Below are 20,038 nucleotides of genomic sequence, written 5' to 3'. Positions count from 1 at the left end.
TCATAAGTATTATATTTTTATTATAAGATTCAATTGTTTCGACATTCAACACATGTCTTACAGTATATGTTTGAATAATTTTTATACAGAAAATTATTATCTTTTGGCCACTAATATTAACAACATTGTGTTCAATAATAATAATAATAATACTGATAATAATATTAATACTGATAATAATAATAATAATAATAATAAATAGAAAATATTTTTATAAAAACTTTCCTATTATAAAATCTATTAATAACAATAAAGTACTATATATAAATATATTTATATAACAATACTGGTTTATAATAATTTAACATAAAATGTGTGTGTGTTTGTTAAAACAAAATATAATTTTATCATTTTTTAAAGGATAAATATAAATTGAATTTCATTGTAAGGCTTAAGGACTAAAAGAAATAAAACAATGGACAGTATTTGTTTAACAAAATAAAAATATTTTTTTTTTGATAGATTAGTTGAAAAAATTGTTTTCAAAAATAAAATTTTCAAAATATTTCAATATACAGTATAGACAGTTAGTAAAAAAACTAAGTTTAGTGTTAAAATTGGTAAGATTTTTAAAACTTTATAGAATAATTCAATCAAACAATTACTAAAAAATATATTCTCAAAAAATGTAATTATTGTGAATTTAATTTTAATAAAGTTCATAATATAAATTTAATGTTATAATTATTTAAAAAACTAATATTATTATTACTGAAGTTTTAACAAATATTTTATAATATATTAATTTTTATAACTAATTATTAAGTTAAAGTAATAATATTTATGATTTATAATTCAAATTAAAAATATAAAATAATTAGGATAAAAAATCATTTAGTTGTTTTACTAATTATATATATAAGTTTGACACCAATTTTTATTAGGATCAATGTATTAGATGATAAAATATGTTTTCATTTCATATCGATTTTTTCAAAATATATCAATCATAGAGTAATGAATAAGTTATTTATATGTTGACTTATTATACATACTATACGCATAATTTTAAACAATTATCAATTAAAAATAATACAGATTTATAATAATTATTAAGTAAATTTTATAAAAATTAATTATATATTATTTGCTTGTTGTTAATATGCAACCAAAATAAAAAATTTAATTTACTTATTCATTTAATCTTTTTACAAACATTTTGACTTATTTATGTACAATAATTATTATTAATAAATGTAATTCTCTAAAAATAACATTTATATCTAAGATAATATTATTCAATAATAATATAATTTTATATAATTAAAACTTATACTGTAAACACAAAATATGAATAAACTCTACCTTTTAAAAAAATGGCTAATAATATAATAATAATATAAAAACTATTTTATCATTCAATTTTTATGTTGTATATAAAAATAAAATAACATTAAATAAATTAAAGCAAAACGTCAAAACAAATACACGATTAATGAATTCAATGCTTAGATACATATAATTAATTATATTTATGACATTCATTATATGTAAACAATAGACTTAATTGTATTGCATTTATGTTTAAAAATAAGCTTATAGTTCATAATTAATGTCTACAATAAAGTTCTTATATATAATAATAATAATAATATCATAATTATAACAATTTCACTGTTTTTATTTTACTAAGACTTTTTTTAATTTTGTTTATCTTTTATAATTGAAGATTAATAAAAATTAAATATTTATTTGTTTGTAATATTTTGAGCGTTAAATACTTAAATTTTTTAAATTATTGATAGCATAGAGAAAAAAATAATATATTATGAAAAATAAAATTATTAATTAACTATAATTTCGCAAATATATATATATATTTATTGGTCACAAAATATAACAAATAATATAATTATATATAATATTATATATATTTGCATAAAAGTATTTGGCATTGATATGAAACTAAATCTTAACAATAACTAATAACAATTTAAATATATTTTTAAATATGCTTAACAATTATATCATCAAAAAATTATAATATATTATTATAAATATATTTTTAAAATGATAATTTTCATAAAAATTTGTTGTTGTTTGAGTTGATCTAGCTAATTAAATCCATAAATATATATTGGCAGTATTGTAACAATGAGATTACTTAAATCCAAATTTATTTTTGAAGCATAAACCCCATTATGACCCTTATTGTAGTCAAAAGTTTGGCTAACATTAAAACCAAAATACAGACACCTTTTATCGTAATAAATATTGATAGGTATATAATAGAGACCCGGGTTATCCTTGTCGGGCAACAATTTGGTCGGCGGTAAACATTGAAAATACTTGCCATTTTCATAGTACCCGAAATAGCCGTCCATACCTAACGAACCAACCGGTCGACTCTTATCGGTTCTCGGGTCGTCATCAAAGTACATACACTTATAATAATAGTCAATATATTGTGGTATTCTATAAATATCAGAATTGCTGGGATCCGGCTCGAGATGACTGGGTTTATCGCACTCATAGAAATGGTTGTGTTCTATGAAACCGAAAGTACCTCCCATTCCTTTAGGTCCCACTCGGCGTCCATTGTTATAATGATAATAATTGTATTGATCGACATTGATTTCGTTGCTATATATGCTAATCGTTTGAGGTTTCGGTATCGGTGTCGATGTCTGTGTCTGTTTCAGCCCATTCTTCATATCAACAACGCTGTCGTCGGTCACACCTATTTGGCTCTCAACTGGCGATGATTTGGACACTGAATTCAGGTCTATGTTATTGTATTGATTAAAGTGTTGTTCCCTTGATGTCAGATCTTTATTCAATTTTAAAAAAATGTTTTGTATAAACAATACATTAAAATAATTTAATCATTAATATAAATATAATTTAATTAAAATTATAATCATGTAGGTTAAGAGATTATTAACATTATTAAAAATAACAATAATTACTAAATAAGATATACTATAAAAATAATCATCAATTATTTATTATAATACCGAAAAAATTATATATTAGTCTATATGGAGGGCGTAACACACAATACATTTCTATAAGAATTAAATACAGTATAATATATAATAGATATAACAATACAATGTAATATTAATACATAAATATTTAATTTGATGGGTCTTATTATGTCTCTATATATTTATTTATATTCACGAAACTCGAAAAACATTTACAAAATTAACTGTCCATAAAATAATTGACTATTTTACTATTATTACTATTTTATAAAGCAATTTAAATAATTATTGCCATATATCTCAATAATATTAATAATAAATTGAATAATAATAATAACAAATGATAGTAATGATATCAACATGTATCACGTATCACACATTTATCATGTTTTACAATAAAATTTTAAATAAACAGTTTAAATGCTATAATAATAATCAAATCAATAATAATATTAAAAATTGTAGTTAATAACTTTTGTTTAATTATTATTACTATTATTTGGAGAATATATCTAAAATTACAAGAATATTCTGTATAATTTATTTATTATTTTTTTATATAAAGATCTTAAACTAATAGCAAACCTGATATCGATTGAAAATTACTATTCATTTGTTGCTTAACAAAGAGTTTGTCTTCAATTGGTTCGTATCTATGTTTTTGTCCGGAATCGTAGCTCAGATAATAAGGCGGTAGTGATGGCTGGTGGGCGCCCTCTCGGTTAGCAAATATTTGCGGCACAAATGTGTCGTTAAGTTCGGGTCGATATCGTTGATAGTTATGAAAAACCGGTTGATGTTTCTTCACTCGGCTCCTGTGTTTTGTCCTACTGTTCCCATCGTCATAGTCTTCAATATACCATAGATTACTTCGGTGTTTGACATACACCTGTTTGTTATGATCTAAAACCGCGCGATTATTATGATTACTATTATGATGAACACCAAACACCATACAACACATATAATTAAGGATCAATTGTGGTAATAGTGTCGATAACTTCATTATATATATATTATAGATAATTATGAAATAATATTTTATAATTCACAATAATAATAATATAGTAAATATTGTGGTTTATTATATATATTGAATGATATACTAAATGGCAATAAAATTAAAACATTTATAATTATGTTATGAATTTATGTTTGTATTATAACTGCAATCAGTTAAAGCAAATCAAAATGAATTTATATATGCATTCATTGAATTTAATGAGATTAATGAACATTAATAACAATATTAATGTCTATTATAATTATATATTTCTAGCTCTCATTCTCTATGGACACAAAAATGCTTATAAGAAAATATTTTTGAAAAATAAAATCAATCCGACGGTCCGTTTGGATGGTTGTCATGGATTTGTGACGTTTTAATCTTTGCTATTGATTTTATATTTGTGTGTCCTCTTCCTCCTCTTTACACAGCACTGGTAGGCACTGATAGGCATACAATACACAACAACTACTTGCGGAGCACATGTCTGTACGGTATGAGAGCTGCCAAGTGATGCTGTGATGGCTATTGATTGGTGTGTTATTATTATATGTGATATGTATTGCAAGGTTTGAGATCTAATTGTAATAATAATAATAATAATAATAATACAATTCATATACTTCTATAATATATTATATATACACAAAATCTAGGGATTCATATTATATTTGCCATACAATACACTAAAATACAATGCAATAAAATTCACAAAAGAGTTTATATATCATATGATATGTCAATAGTTAATAGTTATAAAATACATACAAATATATTAGTGTTAATTAAGTTTAATTGATTTTTTTAAAAATTACAAATTAATTATTTTATAAAATAAAAATTCTTTTTTCATTAATTAAATTATTAATAATTTATTAATTAAGTTGAAAAATAAAGTAATTAACTAAATTTAATTATATTTGAAATTTAATTAATTATCTAACTTATTAATTAAACTAAAATAATTATATTTAATTTATTATATACATATTAGTAATTAAATTATATCATATTTATATTTTTATCATCACTTTATTAAAATAAAAATCATTTTTATAATAATTTTGAGTAAATAAAACATTTATTACTAAATAAAATCAATTAGTATATAAATTAATATTATTTTTGACAATTTCATGTAATTTAAAACTTATTTAAAGATATAAATTAAATTATTTTATGAAAACGTGTAATTTGTTAGGAAATTAACTAATAAAAAAACATTTACTACATTAAAATAAATAATCATAATTTACTTTTTTCAATAATATGCATTCAATTTCTATATTAAAATTATTAGTTTAAAACATATTTTTAATGAACTTAATATTTTTTATAAACGTATTCTATTTAATGAATTAAAATATTTGTAAGATATTTGTTTGTTTATCACTAAACTATTTATTATTGATTATTGATTATTGAATGCCAATTTTAAATAAACAATAGATATTTTAAATATCGTATAGTTAAAATGTAAAAATAACATAAACAATTATTAAACATTGTAATATTAGAAATATTATTAATACATATTTAATTAATTAATATTTAAAATCATTATTACATTCTTTATTTTTACAATAATTATATTATTAAATACATTAAAATTATTAGTTTAATAAATATTTTTATATCATATATAACAAATATAAATAGTTTATATTAATTTAATCAAAATTGCAACATTATGACATATAATAAATATTAATATAAATATAATATAAATATAATATAAATATAAAATAATATAAATRTATATATATATATATATATATATAAATATAAAATAATATAAATGTATATATATATATATATATATTATACCGTATATACTGTATATATGGTATTGCAAATAAAACAAATTTTAATATTCAAAATTTTGTCTGACAATAGAGATATAGCTGTTTGAGATTGATATCAAAAAATAAAATTTAATGATTATAGACAAGGGATTATATCTGTTCAATATTTTCTCAAATCTTAATATGAAATAACTTTCAAAAATTATACCACATTTTCTTATATTTAAATTTAAATATAATTATCATTGATATCACTTTTATCGACTCAAAATACTCACTGAAATCTCATTTTGTTAATAATCTTTATATACATAAATTTGCCAGTTTTTGCAAAATATCTTAACATTTACCATAACTTTCAATATTTGCTTTTTATTTGTTACAACAATAATTATTCTATATATATATATATATATATATATATATTATTATATAAAATAATTGTGTTAAATTTTTTGTTTCACGCATCACTATTTGATACAACTGTTTTATATAATTATTTTAATATTAATCAGAAAATATTTCTATAATAACTTAATAACTAATTTCTATAACAAATATTTCTAATGACTTACTATTGCATTAAAATTTTTAATAAAAAAGTTATGTTAATTATTAATTATATAAATGAATTTTAATAAATATAAATTTTATTTAAGTGATTAGTGAAGTATTATACATAAAATATCATATCTTAGTTTATTATAAAATTTAAATAACTTTTTTACAAATAGTTTCTCTCAATAATTAAAATCTCTGATTAATTTGTCAATTAATTAACAATATAAAAATATATAGTACAATAAAAAGTAACAATGGTAAGTTTTCTAAAATAAATAAGTTTTTAAAATGATAACAATTAATACGGTGCCACCTAGTTGCAATTTTATAATACATAATTTTTAAAGTTTTAAATTAAAACAATTATTTTATTTATTTAACGTTATGTTGATATGAGATCATATATTTAAAAAATATTTTAATATTCACTTACAATTGACATGAGTTATCACCCGAAGCTCAGGTATTTAAGCGGATTTAAGATATATGTTTCGACACTAATATACAAGTGTCTCACATTCAGCGCTTATATATTTTTATTTATATTTAGTATTTATGATTATAATTAGCATTGAATTATCTCAAGAGTTTAATTAGTATTATTAAATATTTATATAAGGATTTTGTTATAATTATATGTAATTTAAAGTTTTCAATTCAATAATAAACACAAAAACACTTTCAACTGTTATTTACTTTATTTAAATTATATTACAATTATATTTAATAATGTAGAATATATTTAAGTTTATAGTTATTTATATACTGTTTTACTTAATTGTAATTTATAAAATAATATAGTAATATATTAATAATATACAGTATAYATRTTGAAAAAAACAAATTAGTTTTTATTTATTTATAAATTACTCGTTAAGTGATGTCCTTAAGTTAATTGAGACTAACATAAGTGGTGAATAAACTTCATATACGATATAATAGTAGTGCCGGACGTCATACCTAAAAGTTTTGGAAGTATAAGTGCTGTTAGATTTGGGAATGACTTGTTTTTTTGCGGTAAATACCATCGCGCGTATCGATAGTAGTCATAATAGTCGACTATTGTTTATAATCGGATAACCAAATCGTCTATTAATTATTTGTAATAAAACATTGTTTTGTTAGTGTAATGTTTAAATAAATATATATAAATACCTGTATTATAATTCTATTAATATGATAATCCACTTTATAATATATTTTTTATTCAAGTATTAGCATATYTTTGAAAAATGTTAACATATTTGCAYATATTTTACTTTTAATTGTACGGCCATTATATGAATGATGTCATCAAATTAACATTAAATTCACGGATAACCAGCCCTTTAGTTATTTCATATATAGTATAACTAAGTGTTAAATGTTTGATATACTACTGTATATATAAAATCAATATCCAGTCGTTTCTACGGGTGATATGATGTAAGTCCAGGGATGCACTCATAATGAGATTCAATGTAAACGAACTATTTTTTGAATAATAATACTAATTATTAGATTAGTATTTTAATTAACTGATATTTATAAAGATAATTTAAATTATATTGATAATAATTTACAAAATGGCCAATTTCAATTTATTTTTTAAACTTTAATACAGTATATAAATAATAAAATATTAACACTAGTAGAATTAATAATTTTATCAATAATTAGCTTAAATAATAAAAATAATAATTAAATCACAATTAAATATAAAAATTAGTTAATTACCAATATTACTAAAAATAATTATTAAACATATATTTAAATCTTTAAAAATATTTAATCATATATGTATATGTTTATATTACTAATTTTATTTTGAAAATATTTAGCTTAATTTAAAAATTAAATAGTTATAATACTTATAATATTAAAAAATAAAAATTGAATGATTACTTTATTGTATTATTAAATCTAGATATACAATACAATAGATATATATAATACTTTTATGCATTTTTAGTTTACAATTTTATAAATCATAATTTTGTTTTTATATTTTTAATAAACAGTATTTCTTTTAAGTTTTTTTTATTGATTTTTATGTCACATTGACTGCAGTTTATTGTTTGTCACAATACGTGATACAAAATATGTCTTTTAATATATTTATCAAATACTGTACTATAATTTCTGGGATAAAAACGTGTCGAATTAATAATAATAATATTGTTGTTGTGACAGTTCATAGTAGACTATAAAATAATATACCGTATATTATCATATAAACATAATAAAATTTGTAATGCGATATTTATATTTTAGTTAAGCACAAATAATTATTTTTAAAAAGTTAAAATTGATTTTTTAGACAAATTTAAGATTTAGAGTAAATTAGATTTCAGTAATCATTTCACTTTAAGTTCAAAAATTTTTAGTATTTTACATAATAATAATTTTATTAAATTTTCTAAGAACTATATTTATAGTACAACTGAGATTCTGTAAAATATTTTTTTGTGAGTGTATTTTAATTCAATAAAATTATTATTTATATTAAAAATTTGAATAATTTTAGTTTTTATTTTGAATTTAAGTATCTTTCTTAGAAGTTATCATATAATTATGCTTAAATAATATACAGTACAAAATTAACACTATTTTTATATTAAAGTCTGCACTTATTTATATAAATTGTTTCTTAATTAAACAAATTATTTTAATTAAAAATATTTATCTTATTTTAAACTTATTATTAATATAAACAGATAATCGATAATTTCAATTTTATAATTTCAATAAAATTATTAATTAGTCAAAGCAATAAAATATGAATTTGCAAATAAATAGTGTATTTGTTTAACAAAATACAATTTTTATTGACAAACTATATTTTGAAAATTATTTTATTCGTATAAAATTTAAATGAATAACTTGTTTATAATTTTTATTAATATTAAAAAGATATTATTTTCAATAATAAAATAATAATAAAATAATAATAAATAATATAATGAAATATTTTTATTATAAGACAATGACATTGTTGTAATTTGTATACAATAATAATAATAAAATATTATATTAATTATTATAATATAATATAATAGTTGATTAACCTTTTCTTGTAAACTAAATTCTAGGAATTGTGTTTAAAGTTTGTTTTGCAAATTGTYTGTCAATTTATACATTTATACTAAATATTCAATATTTATTGTGTGTCTCAATGGTGTCTTTATTTAATTATTATAATAATAAATTGATATATTTACACCTAAGTAAGTGTTAAATTGTTTTTTATTAACTAAACCCAAACAATTTACTTACCCATAACTATTAAATATACAACTATTGTTAATCCCATTATTTTTTTCTAATAAAATAAATTGAATTCATTGGTAAAGTGAATGTAAATATTTGTTGTCATTCCAGGAATTGAAAGACGAATGTTCTAAACAAATACAAAAAATGTTAGACAATCTGTATATCAATTTATATTATATAATATATATGTTTGCAATTTGTGTCCGTTATTCAAATATTTTCGACTTTTTTAGACTAAATATTATCTAAATTTTTTTTGATATATCGATTAGATTATGTAAATCTAAAGCTTTTATAAATATAATTATTTTTTATAAAAATTTAAATTGTTATATAAAAACAATCCTGATCAAAGTTTTTATATTTGTAAAATTTGCAATTATTTTTTTACAATAAATGTTTATATAAGACATCATTAACAAAAAACATTAATTTTTATAAATAACTAAAAAATTATAAATTAAATTTTTTAGGTTAATATATGTTTAATATATTTGAAAATAACATATTTGAAAATTAGAATAAATGATGATTAGATCTAATAATAATAAATCAATTTAATCTAAAAACAAACATATCATTTAAAAATATATTCTATAAATAAAAATAATAATTTTTCTAAAGGACTATTATCAGGCTATTTTTAGTAACAGTAATAACATTTATTATATTTATAGATACGTTTTGAGTTTATTAATATATTTCAGAATAAAAAGTTAAAGTATACAATATATACTGTATATATTATATAGTATTTATATAACTAATTCAAAAAGGTATAAATAATGCTAACTTAATAATGATGATTAACAAATAGTTTTCCTATTTATATAATTATGTTTAATTAGTTATATTATTTTTAAAAAATATTTTTAGATTTTACACATTGTTTATTTAAGTAGTCAAGTTGTAAAATTAATTAATATATTTGTTAATTGTGACATTTATTAATATTGATAATTATGTTTAGTAATAATTTAGTCAATTTTACAAATATTTTGATTAAACTATAAAAATATTTTTAAATATATAATGTAGACTAATTAGTATTTATTTATTTTTATAGATTATTTCTCTTAATTTAAATTATTCTGCTTTATTAAAATGTTTGTCTCGTTAAGTGTTATTTTTTCAACAAAATAATAAATAAAATATTCAATAATAGACTGAATAGACTAATAGATTGTTCACATTATTATTTATTGACATTAATTGCAAGCATTAAATCATTGAAATTTGGTCTTTATTTGTATTGTTTGAGTGGTTGTATTGAGTGTTATTATTGAACCAAATTAAACTGTTTTAACAGAATCCCAATTCTCTGATGGTTTAGTTGTCTTAAAATTTGTCTGTTAATAATGGTTGTCATAAAATTTGTTGAAAATAATGTTTTTAATTTGAAAAGTTCAACAAAACACTGTCCTCCGCGCACACACCATCTATTAACCAGTGCCTACTTGTCATTGTACTGTAAAATCATATCATATAATGATGACGAGTGAACAATGGTTACCATAGGATCGGATAGTTATTATATATATCGTATATATATTTATGGATAATATAAATGCATATATATATATATATATATATGCGATGGCGGGTGCGATGCTTGGACGAGAGATGCTGATTATAGTAAAGGAAAGGCATTCATCACTTGTTTATATGACTCTGTGTTGGAGACATTATGTGATGCAATTGGAGTTTTTAATTTGAATGCACAGACATATAAATGATATGAAGCCAGTGATGTGCAGACCGGGGAGTTGTGCTGTTTGTCTCATATCAGTGCCCGTATCGATCCAATTGCCTTTACTGACTGTCCCTCATAGGCAGCACTGGTATATAGTTTTTAAATGTTAAACCAAAATAATAAGAGTTGTTGTTGTGCTTCGCCTAATAAAAATCAACCAGTGCTCAGATATTTAGTAAATTGTATGTGCTAGATGCGCTCAGTTACTTATGTCTTTTGAAAACTACTGGTGCCGTACTAAAGAAATGGCTTCCATTGTATTGAATAAACATAAACGCAAACCTAACAAGGGCAAATTTAAATTTAATATTAAAAATTGTTTGTCATTTGACAACAAAAGTGATTATGGTATATTTATTAATTAATAATTATTGTCTAATTTTAATTGACAATTACTTTTTGTTTTTATCAGTTTAATTTTATGTCATTTTTATAGCTATATATATATATTATATATGTATTGAATGATGGTTTTGTTACTATTGATTATATGATGTATATAATAGTTGCTTGATTTTTCAATGTTTGCCTTTACTGTATATGCATCGCAAACATATGTTTGTAAATATTGTATTTATTATTTATTTAAAAATTTTTATTTGTTTGGCGTTTAAATATGTTTAGCATTTAAAAAGCTTTATTTTTATAAATGTAATTTATAAATATTCATCAAGGTGCATTAAAATTTGAAAGCACTTACTTGTTGCTATATTATCCATTTGATTGCTAGTCATGATTTGCCGCCCACACACTTTTGTCTATCCAGGTATATGTATGTCACTATAGATTTGCAGGTTTATACATAGTATAGTATAGTTTATTATCAGTTATACTTTGTATTATGCAAAGTAATATAATGCGACAAATTTATTCAATGTAATAAAACAATTATTATTATTTTTTATGTTTTTTTATTAATAATTTTAATTGTATTAATAGAAAATAATAATTAAAATTTGCATTTATTATTAGCTGAGGGCTATTTACGTCTATACGGCCGAACTAATAGAGTGGCGGCGTTGACCAAAATGTCTGAATTGCAGCACTCTATAGATGGCTGGGAAGGCAAAGATATCGGTCAGTTTTGCAATGAGTTTGTAATGGACGGGCCGTTATGTAAACTGTCTGATATGACGTCCCGATCTCCTCGTATTAGCGAACGCTATGTTTTTCTATTTGATGGTCTAATGGTTTTATGTAAACCAAATAATAAGAGGTCGTCGATGACAACCGTTACGGGAAACACTCAATACGATTGGCGGCTAAAAGAAAAATACTTAATTAAAAACATTGAAATTATCGACAGAGAAGAGCATTATAATTATAGTGAGATTAACGGATTATATAATAACAGTGGAGGAGGAGGTAGTGGTGGTGTAAACGGTACACATAATATACCAAAATATGTTTTCGAAATAGCACCTAGGTAAATTTTTTAAAAGCTAATTATATATATTTGTATTAAAAAAATTATGCCAATTCTAGAAATCAACAAAAAATAATATTGTTTGCAAAAACTGCTGAAGAAAAGGCACTCTGGATGTCAAACCTTATATTATTGAACACCCGGTCAATGCTCGAGAGGACATTGGACTCAATGCTTATCGATGAGGCAAAGAAACATCCGCTACGATTGCCTTCACCTGATGTCTACCGGTTCTCTGTAGAGGACTCGGACTCTAATATTATATTTGAAGAAAATAAATCTAATTCTGGTGTTCCTCTAATTAAAGGTTTGTCATATATTTTGCAATTTTTAATAAATTATTTATAATAAATGTTTAAAAATATGGTTAAAAAATTATTTATTTATGATTGTTAGCTATATGTTTTTAATAAAATAGTAGATTATTGTACTGGTAATTTATTGTATTGATTTTTTTTAGTTAGACCTTTGATATTTTGGTTTGACTTTAAAATATTACATTTAAAAGATTTATAGCATTTATTCTTGTAATTACATTATATAATAATTAGATTAAAAATTAAGTTTATTATAAGACTATAATAAATTTTTCCTAATAATTTACATACGTATATAAATAAGTACAGTACTATAAATAATAGTCAATTATATTAAGTATTGATTTTTATTGTTAATTTTAGTGAATCTATTACAGTATATGAATATTTATTATGTTTTCCCCTAACCGTCTATTTATTTTGTATTTATACATAAGCTATGAATAAGTTATTGATTAATATCAAAGAAATGTCTATTTTTATCATTATATATATAGATATATATTGATTATAACATTTATTTTTTGTAAGTCTTCTCTCTGCATGTTTAAGTCAGAAAACAACATTTATTAAAAAACTTTTTTTTTAAATAACAATATTTCTTAGGCTATTATTATAATATTGTAGTACATGTTATAAATTGTATTTACTATCGTATACTTGTATATACATAGTATATTGTTCATTATTTATATATATATATATATATATATATATATATATATTGTTCAAACTACAGGTGCAACACTACTAAAATTAGTTGAAAGACTAACTTATCACACATACGCCGACCCGATGTTTGTCCGCACATTTCTCACTACATATCGCTCTTTCTGTACGCCTCAGGCATTGTTATCCCTACTGATTGAGCGCTTTGAGATACCAGAGCCAGAGTTCAATCCAATACAGATTAACAATACTACACAACAAGAAAACAATACCATAACTACAATACCCGTAAACTCTTGTGAAACAATTAATAATATTAAAAATAACAACAATGACACACAATTTAACAATGCAAACAGTACTCTCTGTTTAAACAATGATAGCTCCCATTCCCATCACATCTATGAAAACTCTGAGATTCGTAATCAGCACCGGGAGGTACTCAAGCGTTTTCGTAAAGAATACTCACAACCGGTCCAGTTTCGAGTGCTTAATGTATTGAGACATTGGATTGATAATCATTATTATGACTTCGAAAGAGATCCCAATTTGTTGGAAATATTGAAAAAATTTTTGGATGAAAAAGTCAAATCAAAGAAAAATATGAGAAAATGGTGCGAAAATATTATGAAAGTATTGGATCGTAAAACAGAGATCACAGATGAACATCACATTACTCACAGTTTTGAAATGATTCCCCCAAATATCGAGTGGTGGCTAACCCGAGACACACAAAAGTTTGATTTGCTTACTGTATGTCTTTTTATTATAATTCATATGACATTTGGTGGTAATTATTTTGTTATTATTTTTTATTACATATAGCTTCACCCAATAGAGTTGGCCCGACAGCTAACTCTACTTGAGTTTGATCTCTACAGAGCAGTCAAACCGTCCGAATTAGTTGGAACTGAAGGCCAGTCAGTGGTGTGGACTAAGAAAGACAAGCAAAAGACATCACCAAATTTGTTGAAAATGATTCACCACACATCCAATGTATGAATTATTAAATCAATTTTTTTTTTAAAATAATAACTCTAATTGTATTTATAGTTTACATTTTGGTTGGAGAAGTGTATTGTAGAAGCGGTCAACTTTGAAGAAAGAGTAGCCATACTGTCCCGTATTATTGAGATAATGATAGTCCTACAGGAGTTGAATAACTTTAACGGTGTTTTCGAAGTGATCAGTGCTATGGGAAGCGCTTGTGTTCATCGATTGGATCACACCATGAGTTACATCGAAAAGAATTCTAAACTCAAGAGAGCTCTGGACGACGCACAGGAACTGACTGTTGAACACTTCAAAAAGTATGTCTTTTATATAATAATATTAATTTTAATACATTTTACAAAATGTTAGCAATTTTTTTAAAAATTAATTAAAGTTGGAAAAGTTTGCCAAAAAAAGATATATACCATTAGCTAATTAATTAAGTTTAAGCTATAAATTATTTGAAATGTTAGTTAGTATTAATTAGCAAATTTTATTTTAGATTTTTTGAAAATTTTAATCTATACAACACTGGTTAGAAAAAATAATTATTTATAATTTGTTTTTTAACAACAATGAGGTATCACGAAAAACTGCGGTCAATAAACCCTCCGTGTGTGCCATTCTTTGGCATGTATTTGACAAATATATTGCACATCGAAGAAGGAAATCCAGAGTTTTTGGCGACACCTCAGCCATCATTCAATCACTACGACTCTCAGCTAACGCTTACATCGATATCATCGACAGTTAGCGCTCAGACAACAAACACGTCTTTAATGTCGTTAAGTTCGGGCCACAGTTGCCACTCAACGGCCACTTTGCCGTCAAACGCCAATTTAGGTGGTGGTGGCGGTGGTGGCGGCGGATCCATCAGCAGTGGTGTGAGCAGCAACTGTTCGCCCACTGGATCGATGGCCAATACACCCAATCCAAACAATATGCTAATAAATTTTAGTAAACGTAGGAAAGTGGCCGAAATAACTGGTGAAATACAACAGTACCAAAATCAACCGTATTGTCTAACAATTGTTCCCGAAATTAGGGTATAAAATAATTTAATCGTATAATCAATTATTATATTTCAAACTAAATCATTGGTTATATATTTATAAAATAACAGCAATTTTTAGAGTCATTGAATCCATTTAAAGGACAGGACGAGAAAGAGCTTATAGATTATCTGTATAACAAATCACTTGAGATTGAACCCCGACATACCCGACAACTAAACAAATTTGTGAGTATTTTATGTAAGAAATTAGTGTTTTATTTAATACAAATATTTGTGTTGCGTTTGACAGCCCCGACAATGGCCTGAAATATCACTTAAGTCACCCGGTATTAAACCTCGGGGTAATCGTAATCATCACTTACCAGCTCTTCAATCATTGGACTCTTTACTTAATTCACTGACGAGTTCACAAAATGAAGAGTCAATTACCGATGAAAGTCAAACCCATAGTCCAACTCCACCGCAAACGCCGCCGTATTCGGCAAATAGTTGCGGTACTGGTAGTGATAATTCCGTATTTGCGCCCGTATTCATAGGCCATGGTTCCACATACGGTGGGTCATCACTATCGACGTCAATTCAATCGACGCCTCCCAGATCCGGTTCGTGGTCTTCAATCTCATCATTACCACCCAACCCGTCAACGCCTCCACCACTTCCGCCGCGCATTAATCGCAGCCAAAGAACAAATTCCATGTCCTATTCGTCGGACTTGTCCTCTCCTTACAGTCGATTTGAACCAATAATAGAGCCAATTGGCAACACGTTTGACGATTTAGTACCGCCGCCGCTCCCGCCGCGTTCCTCTACTTTCTCAACGACTTTATCACGCAATTGTTATTCGGGCGCAACGGCCACCATATTGACGGCCAATCAAAATATAGAGGGCTTTAACTCAGAGATCATTCGCCGCAATTCAGTCATGGATTTGCCACCAACTGAACCGTTGTCTCTATCGCGAAGGTTCTCGCAAAGTGGTCATTCCGGACCTACCAGACCCCTACCTATATCTATATCCCCAAATAGCGACAGCGTTTTTTCAGTACCTATCGGGCCGTGTCCTCAATTACCGCCAAAAACATACCGCCAAACACTCGCTAACATTTACTAACTATTGAGAACTTATATACAACTCGTGTGAATAGTAATGTAATAACAGCTATTCATTGATTAATTTTTTAATTTACTATTATTGGTATTATTGTATAACACATTCATAATATTGTGTTATATTAATAATAAGTTACAAATATAAGTATATTTAAGTGTATTATTAATCTAATTGTGTATAATAATAATATTAATAATTATTATTACTATTATTGATAGATTTATTGTTAACGTAATACATTATGTTTTGTACAATTAATATATTATTTTTTAAAATACAAGTTTATGTAAAAAATATATCGATATTTGTATTATAATTCTATGACTGAGTTGAATGATATCTTGTTCTTGAAAGTTAATGACCAAAAAAAATCTTTTTATTAATTTACTATAAATGTTGTCTAAAAAAATTAAGTGTGACTTCAATAACAAAACAACTAAAATTTTCTGTATATCTAATTAACTGAAATTATGAGACTTAAAATTATTTATGAAAGGTTAACAAAAATATTTTGAAATTTTATAAATTTTATGTAGAAAAAATTATATACAAAAATAATGTTATTATTGCTATTATGACATACAAATTTTAATATTAATGCTAAAATGTTTTTACATATAAAAGTTGTAAAGTTTATTGAAGAAAAATAAACATTAATATATTCATAAAATGTTTAGTTTTTTTTATTATTTATCTTATTTTTAATAATTTCATAATAATCTGTTTTTTAATTTTTCTTCACTAACCGGTTGACTATTGTTTTGGTCTTAAATGTTTAATTTTTTTTATCAATATTGTACTGTATATTCACTACAGAACTGTATACTACTGTACTATACATTATAGTATAATTTAATAATCTATTAAAATTTATAATATTACTGGTTATGAAATTTTTTTATTTCTATTATAATTGTTATTTATAATCTATATATATAGTGAACGGCAATAATTGTTAAAATGATAATTTTTTTTGATTAAATAACAGTTATAGCTAAATAAAAAATTATTTAATTTCTACTAGTTTATATTTATGTTTTAATCTTTATAAGTTTTAATTATAATTTATAATGCCGATCACTGTATAAACAGTGTTATAATTTATAATACAATGTAATTTATGTGTAATGCATTTTAAAATTTAATATTTGTAAAAAATAAATGTATGCTTAAATTGATATTTTATTAACAAAATTAACGAAATCGGACAAAATTATTAGAAAAAAGGACACATATATCACCTGCCATTATATATTTATATGAAAATACAAAAATAATATATTATTATAATTAAACTGATTTGATTAATTGAAATCTTGGAAAAAAAGTCAAAAACAATATTAGTATTAGTAATTAATGATTAAATAAAAAAATCCAATATTATATCAAAACAAAACAAACTTATAATATTAGAAATAAACAAAAATAACATTATTTGAAAAGTTTATGATCACTGATCACTATATCTCATGACTATAATTATATTACACAAAAAAGAAAGAATTGATATAAAAAAATAATGAAAATTTCTAACATTTAAACAATATTTATATATTAAGTAATATCAATACAATCTATTGATACTATTAATGATTTAATATGAAAAATATAATATTAAGAGTAAGAAAAATAAGCAGAAATTAAATCCCAAAAACCAGAGCCAAAGGTCTTAAATCCATAAAATACCAAAAAATATGAAAACATATATCATATGTGAATCCAAAATCCGTTTAAATAGTTAAACGATTTCTTGTGCCAATCGTTTGATTGAAACAATACCTCCAGAATCCGATTGACTGTCCGCTCGCTTTCTGACCAGTCGTTTACCGAATTTGTTTCGGCGGTGCTGTAGTTTGTCGGCCTTTCTCTGCGAACACTGGGCAGAGGTCGTCCAGAACGAGTCCTCTTCATTGCCGGTCAATACCTGTGCGCTCACCTCTTGTCCATTAAATATCAGGTTATGAACGGTCGACTCGTCGACGACTTGAGTCGAGCAATCAATTATAGCCAATACATTGTCGGCTTCGCAATCAAATCTTATCAAATAGTGACCATCAGGACGGCGGCCAACATAGCGTACGGGTGCGTAGTTGGCGAAGAACTGACGCACATTATTGTTGGTCACACTTCGCCTCAAACCCGTTACTTTCAGTACAGCTCTCTTAACCTTTAGATCACTCACTCGGTTTGATTGACCATTGATAGTGAGCTTAGCGGTGCCGACACAACACTTGTCCATCATTTTGTCGGTCGACTGCCGCCCGACTGTACTATCGGTCATCACTTTGTCGGACAAACGCATCGACGACTGACTGACTCAACGTTTGTATGAATCGTATGACTTCTCCTCCAATGACTTGCAATTGAATGTATCGTCCGATTAGTCATCAAATAGTCATACGATTGCTATTTCATCGTATATTACGTGACGAACCAAATATCCGATACTTAATACCCGTATATTATTTGATTGATACAAATATGATGACCAAATTGATTCATATTTAACACTATATTTCTATATTTTATTGAAATTATAATTTTATGTTTAATAAAGTATATATATATATATATATTGTAAATTGTCTAGATTTTATGTTTAGCATGGTTACTTTATTTTAAACATTTTTATTTTCTAAATTATTTTTTTTATAAAAAACTTTAGAAAGTACTGGTATTTAATTTACTATATATGAGCATGCTAAATTCAACTAACCTTATATAGGTTAATAATAAAAATATTACAAAATGTTAAATTTTTATGTTCAATATATTTATCTACTATAATATGCAATAATTTTATGTATGACTCACACATAAATTGCTATATAAGTTAAATTTATATATAATTCTATTAAACAGTTATAATATAACCGATAACTTTGACTTTATAACATTTATAATATAGGACATATATTTTAGGTAGTTTAAAAAAATAAATTTTTTATTAATTAATCATTATTCATAAGTTATTGCATTTTAAGTTTTACTAATGATTTGTTTTACTGTAGTCTATTATTTTGATTAAAATTTTATCTTAAGATTTTATATAAATATTGATTTTCAAATGCAATACCGTTATTAATACCTATACTATAACACAAAAATTAGGTTAAACCTCATATGTATAGGAAATTTGAGGAATTAAGGTATAAACATGTATTAAAATATAAAATTGAAATTTGTTTTTGAATAGATAT

The 20,038-nt window shown here is 23.5% G+C and overlaps 2 protein-coding genes across 2 annotated transcripts; one reads left to right on the top strand and one right to left on the bottom strand.

Moving 5' to 3' along the window:
• Positions 1-2,054: 2,054 nt before the first annotated feature.
• Positions 2,055-3,936, bottom strand: LOC128966496 (uncharacterized). The gene is made up of 2 exons (XM_054313345.1): positions 3,516-3,936; positions 2,055-2,770 (listed from the first exon to the last, which is right to left on the bottom strand). The coding sequence occupies exons 1-2, from the start codon at positions 3,934-3,936 to the stop codon at positions 2,055-2,057; spliced, it is 1,137 nt and encodes a 378-aa protein (XP_054169320.1).
• A 7,238-nt stretch (positions 3,937-11,174) lies between these two features.
• On the top strand, positions 11,175-16,838 carry LOC128966495 (son of sevenless homolog 2-like). Its single transcript, XM_054313343.1, has 10 exons — positions 11,175-11,655; positions 12,280-12,733; positions 12,793-13,040; positions 13,790-14,472; positions 14,545-14,715; positions 14,773-15,029; positions 15,293-15,406; positions 15,656-15,758; positions 15,836-15,952; positions 16,017-16,838. Exons 1-10 carry the CDS (start codon positions 11,517-11,519, stop codon positions 16,836-16,838), a joined length of 3,108 nt encoding a protein of 1,035 aa, XP_054169318.1. The 5' UTR covers positions 11,175-11,516.
• The last annotated feature ends 3,200 nt before the right edge of the window (positions 16,839-20,038 follow it).

This window comes from Oppia nitens, unplaced genomic scaffold (genome assembly GCF_028296485.1).
Source record: "Oppia nitens isolate AA-2021 unplaced genomic scaffold, nextdenovo-longstitch-racon4-pilon3 scaffold1_pilon_pilon_pilon, whole genome shotgun sequence".
Classification (NCBI taxonomy): Eukaryota; Metazoa; Arthropoda; class Arachnida; order Sarcoptiformes; family Oppiidae; genus Oppia; species Oppia nitens.
This window is presented reverse-complemented; position numbering and strand designations above follow the sequence as displayed.

Excerpts from the sequence above, each read along its gene's own strand:
- LOC128966496 (XM_054313345.1), bottom strand. The coding sequence starts at position 3,936 with ATGAAGTTATCGACACTATTACCACAATTGATCCTTAATTATATGTGT. Across the intron at positions 2,771-3,515 it reads TAATTTTCAATCGATATCAG|ATCTGACATCAAGGGAACAA; the intron begins GTTTGCTATTAG and ends AATTGAATAAAG.
- LOC128966495 (XM_054313343.1), top strand. The coding sequence starts at position 11,517 with ATGTCTTTTGAAAACTACTGGTGCCGTACTAAAGAAATGGCTTCCATT. Across the intron at positions 15,407-15,655 it reads GAGTTTTTGGCGACACCTCA|GCTAATAAATTTTAGTAAAC; the intron begins GCCATCATTCAA and ends TCCAAACAATAT. Across the intron at positions 15,759-15,835 it reads CAATTGTTCCCGAAATTAGG|CAATTTTTAGAGTCATTGAA; the intron begins GTATAAAATAAT and ends ATAAAATAACAG.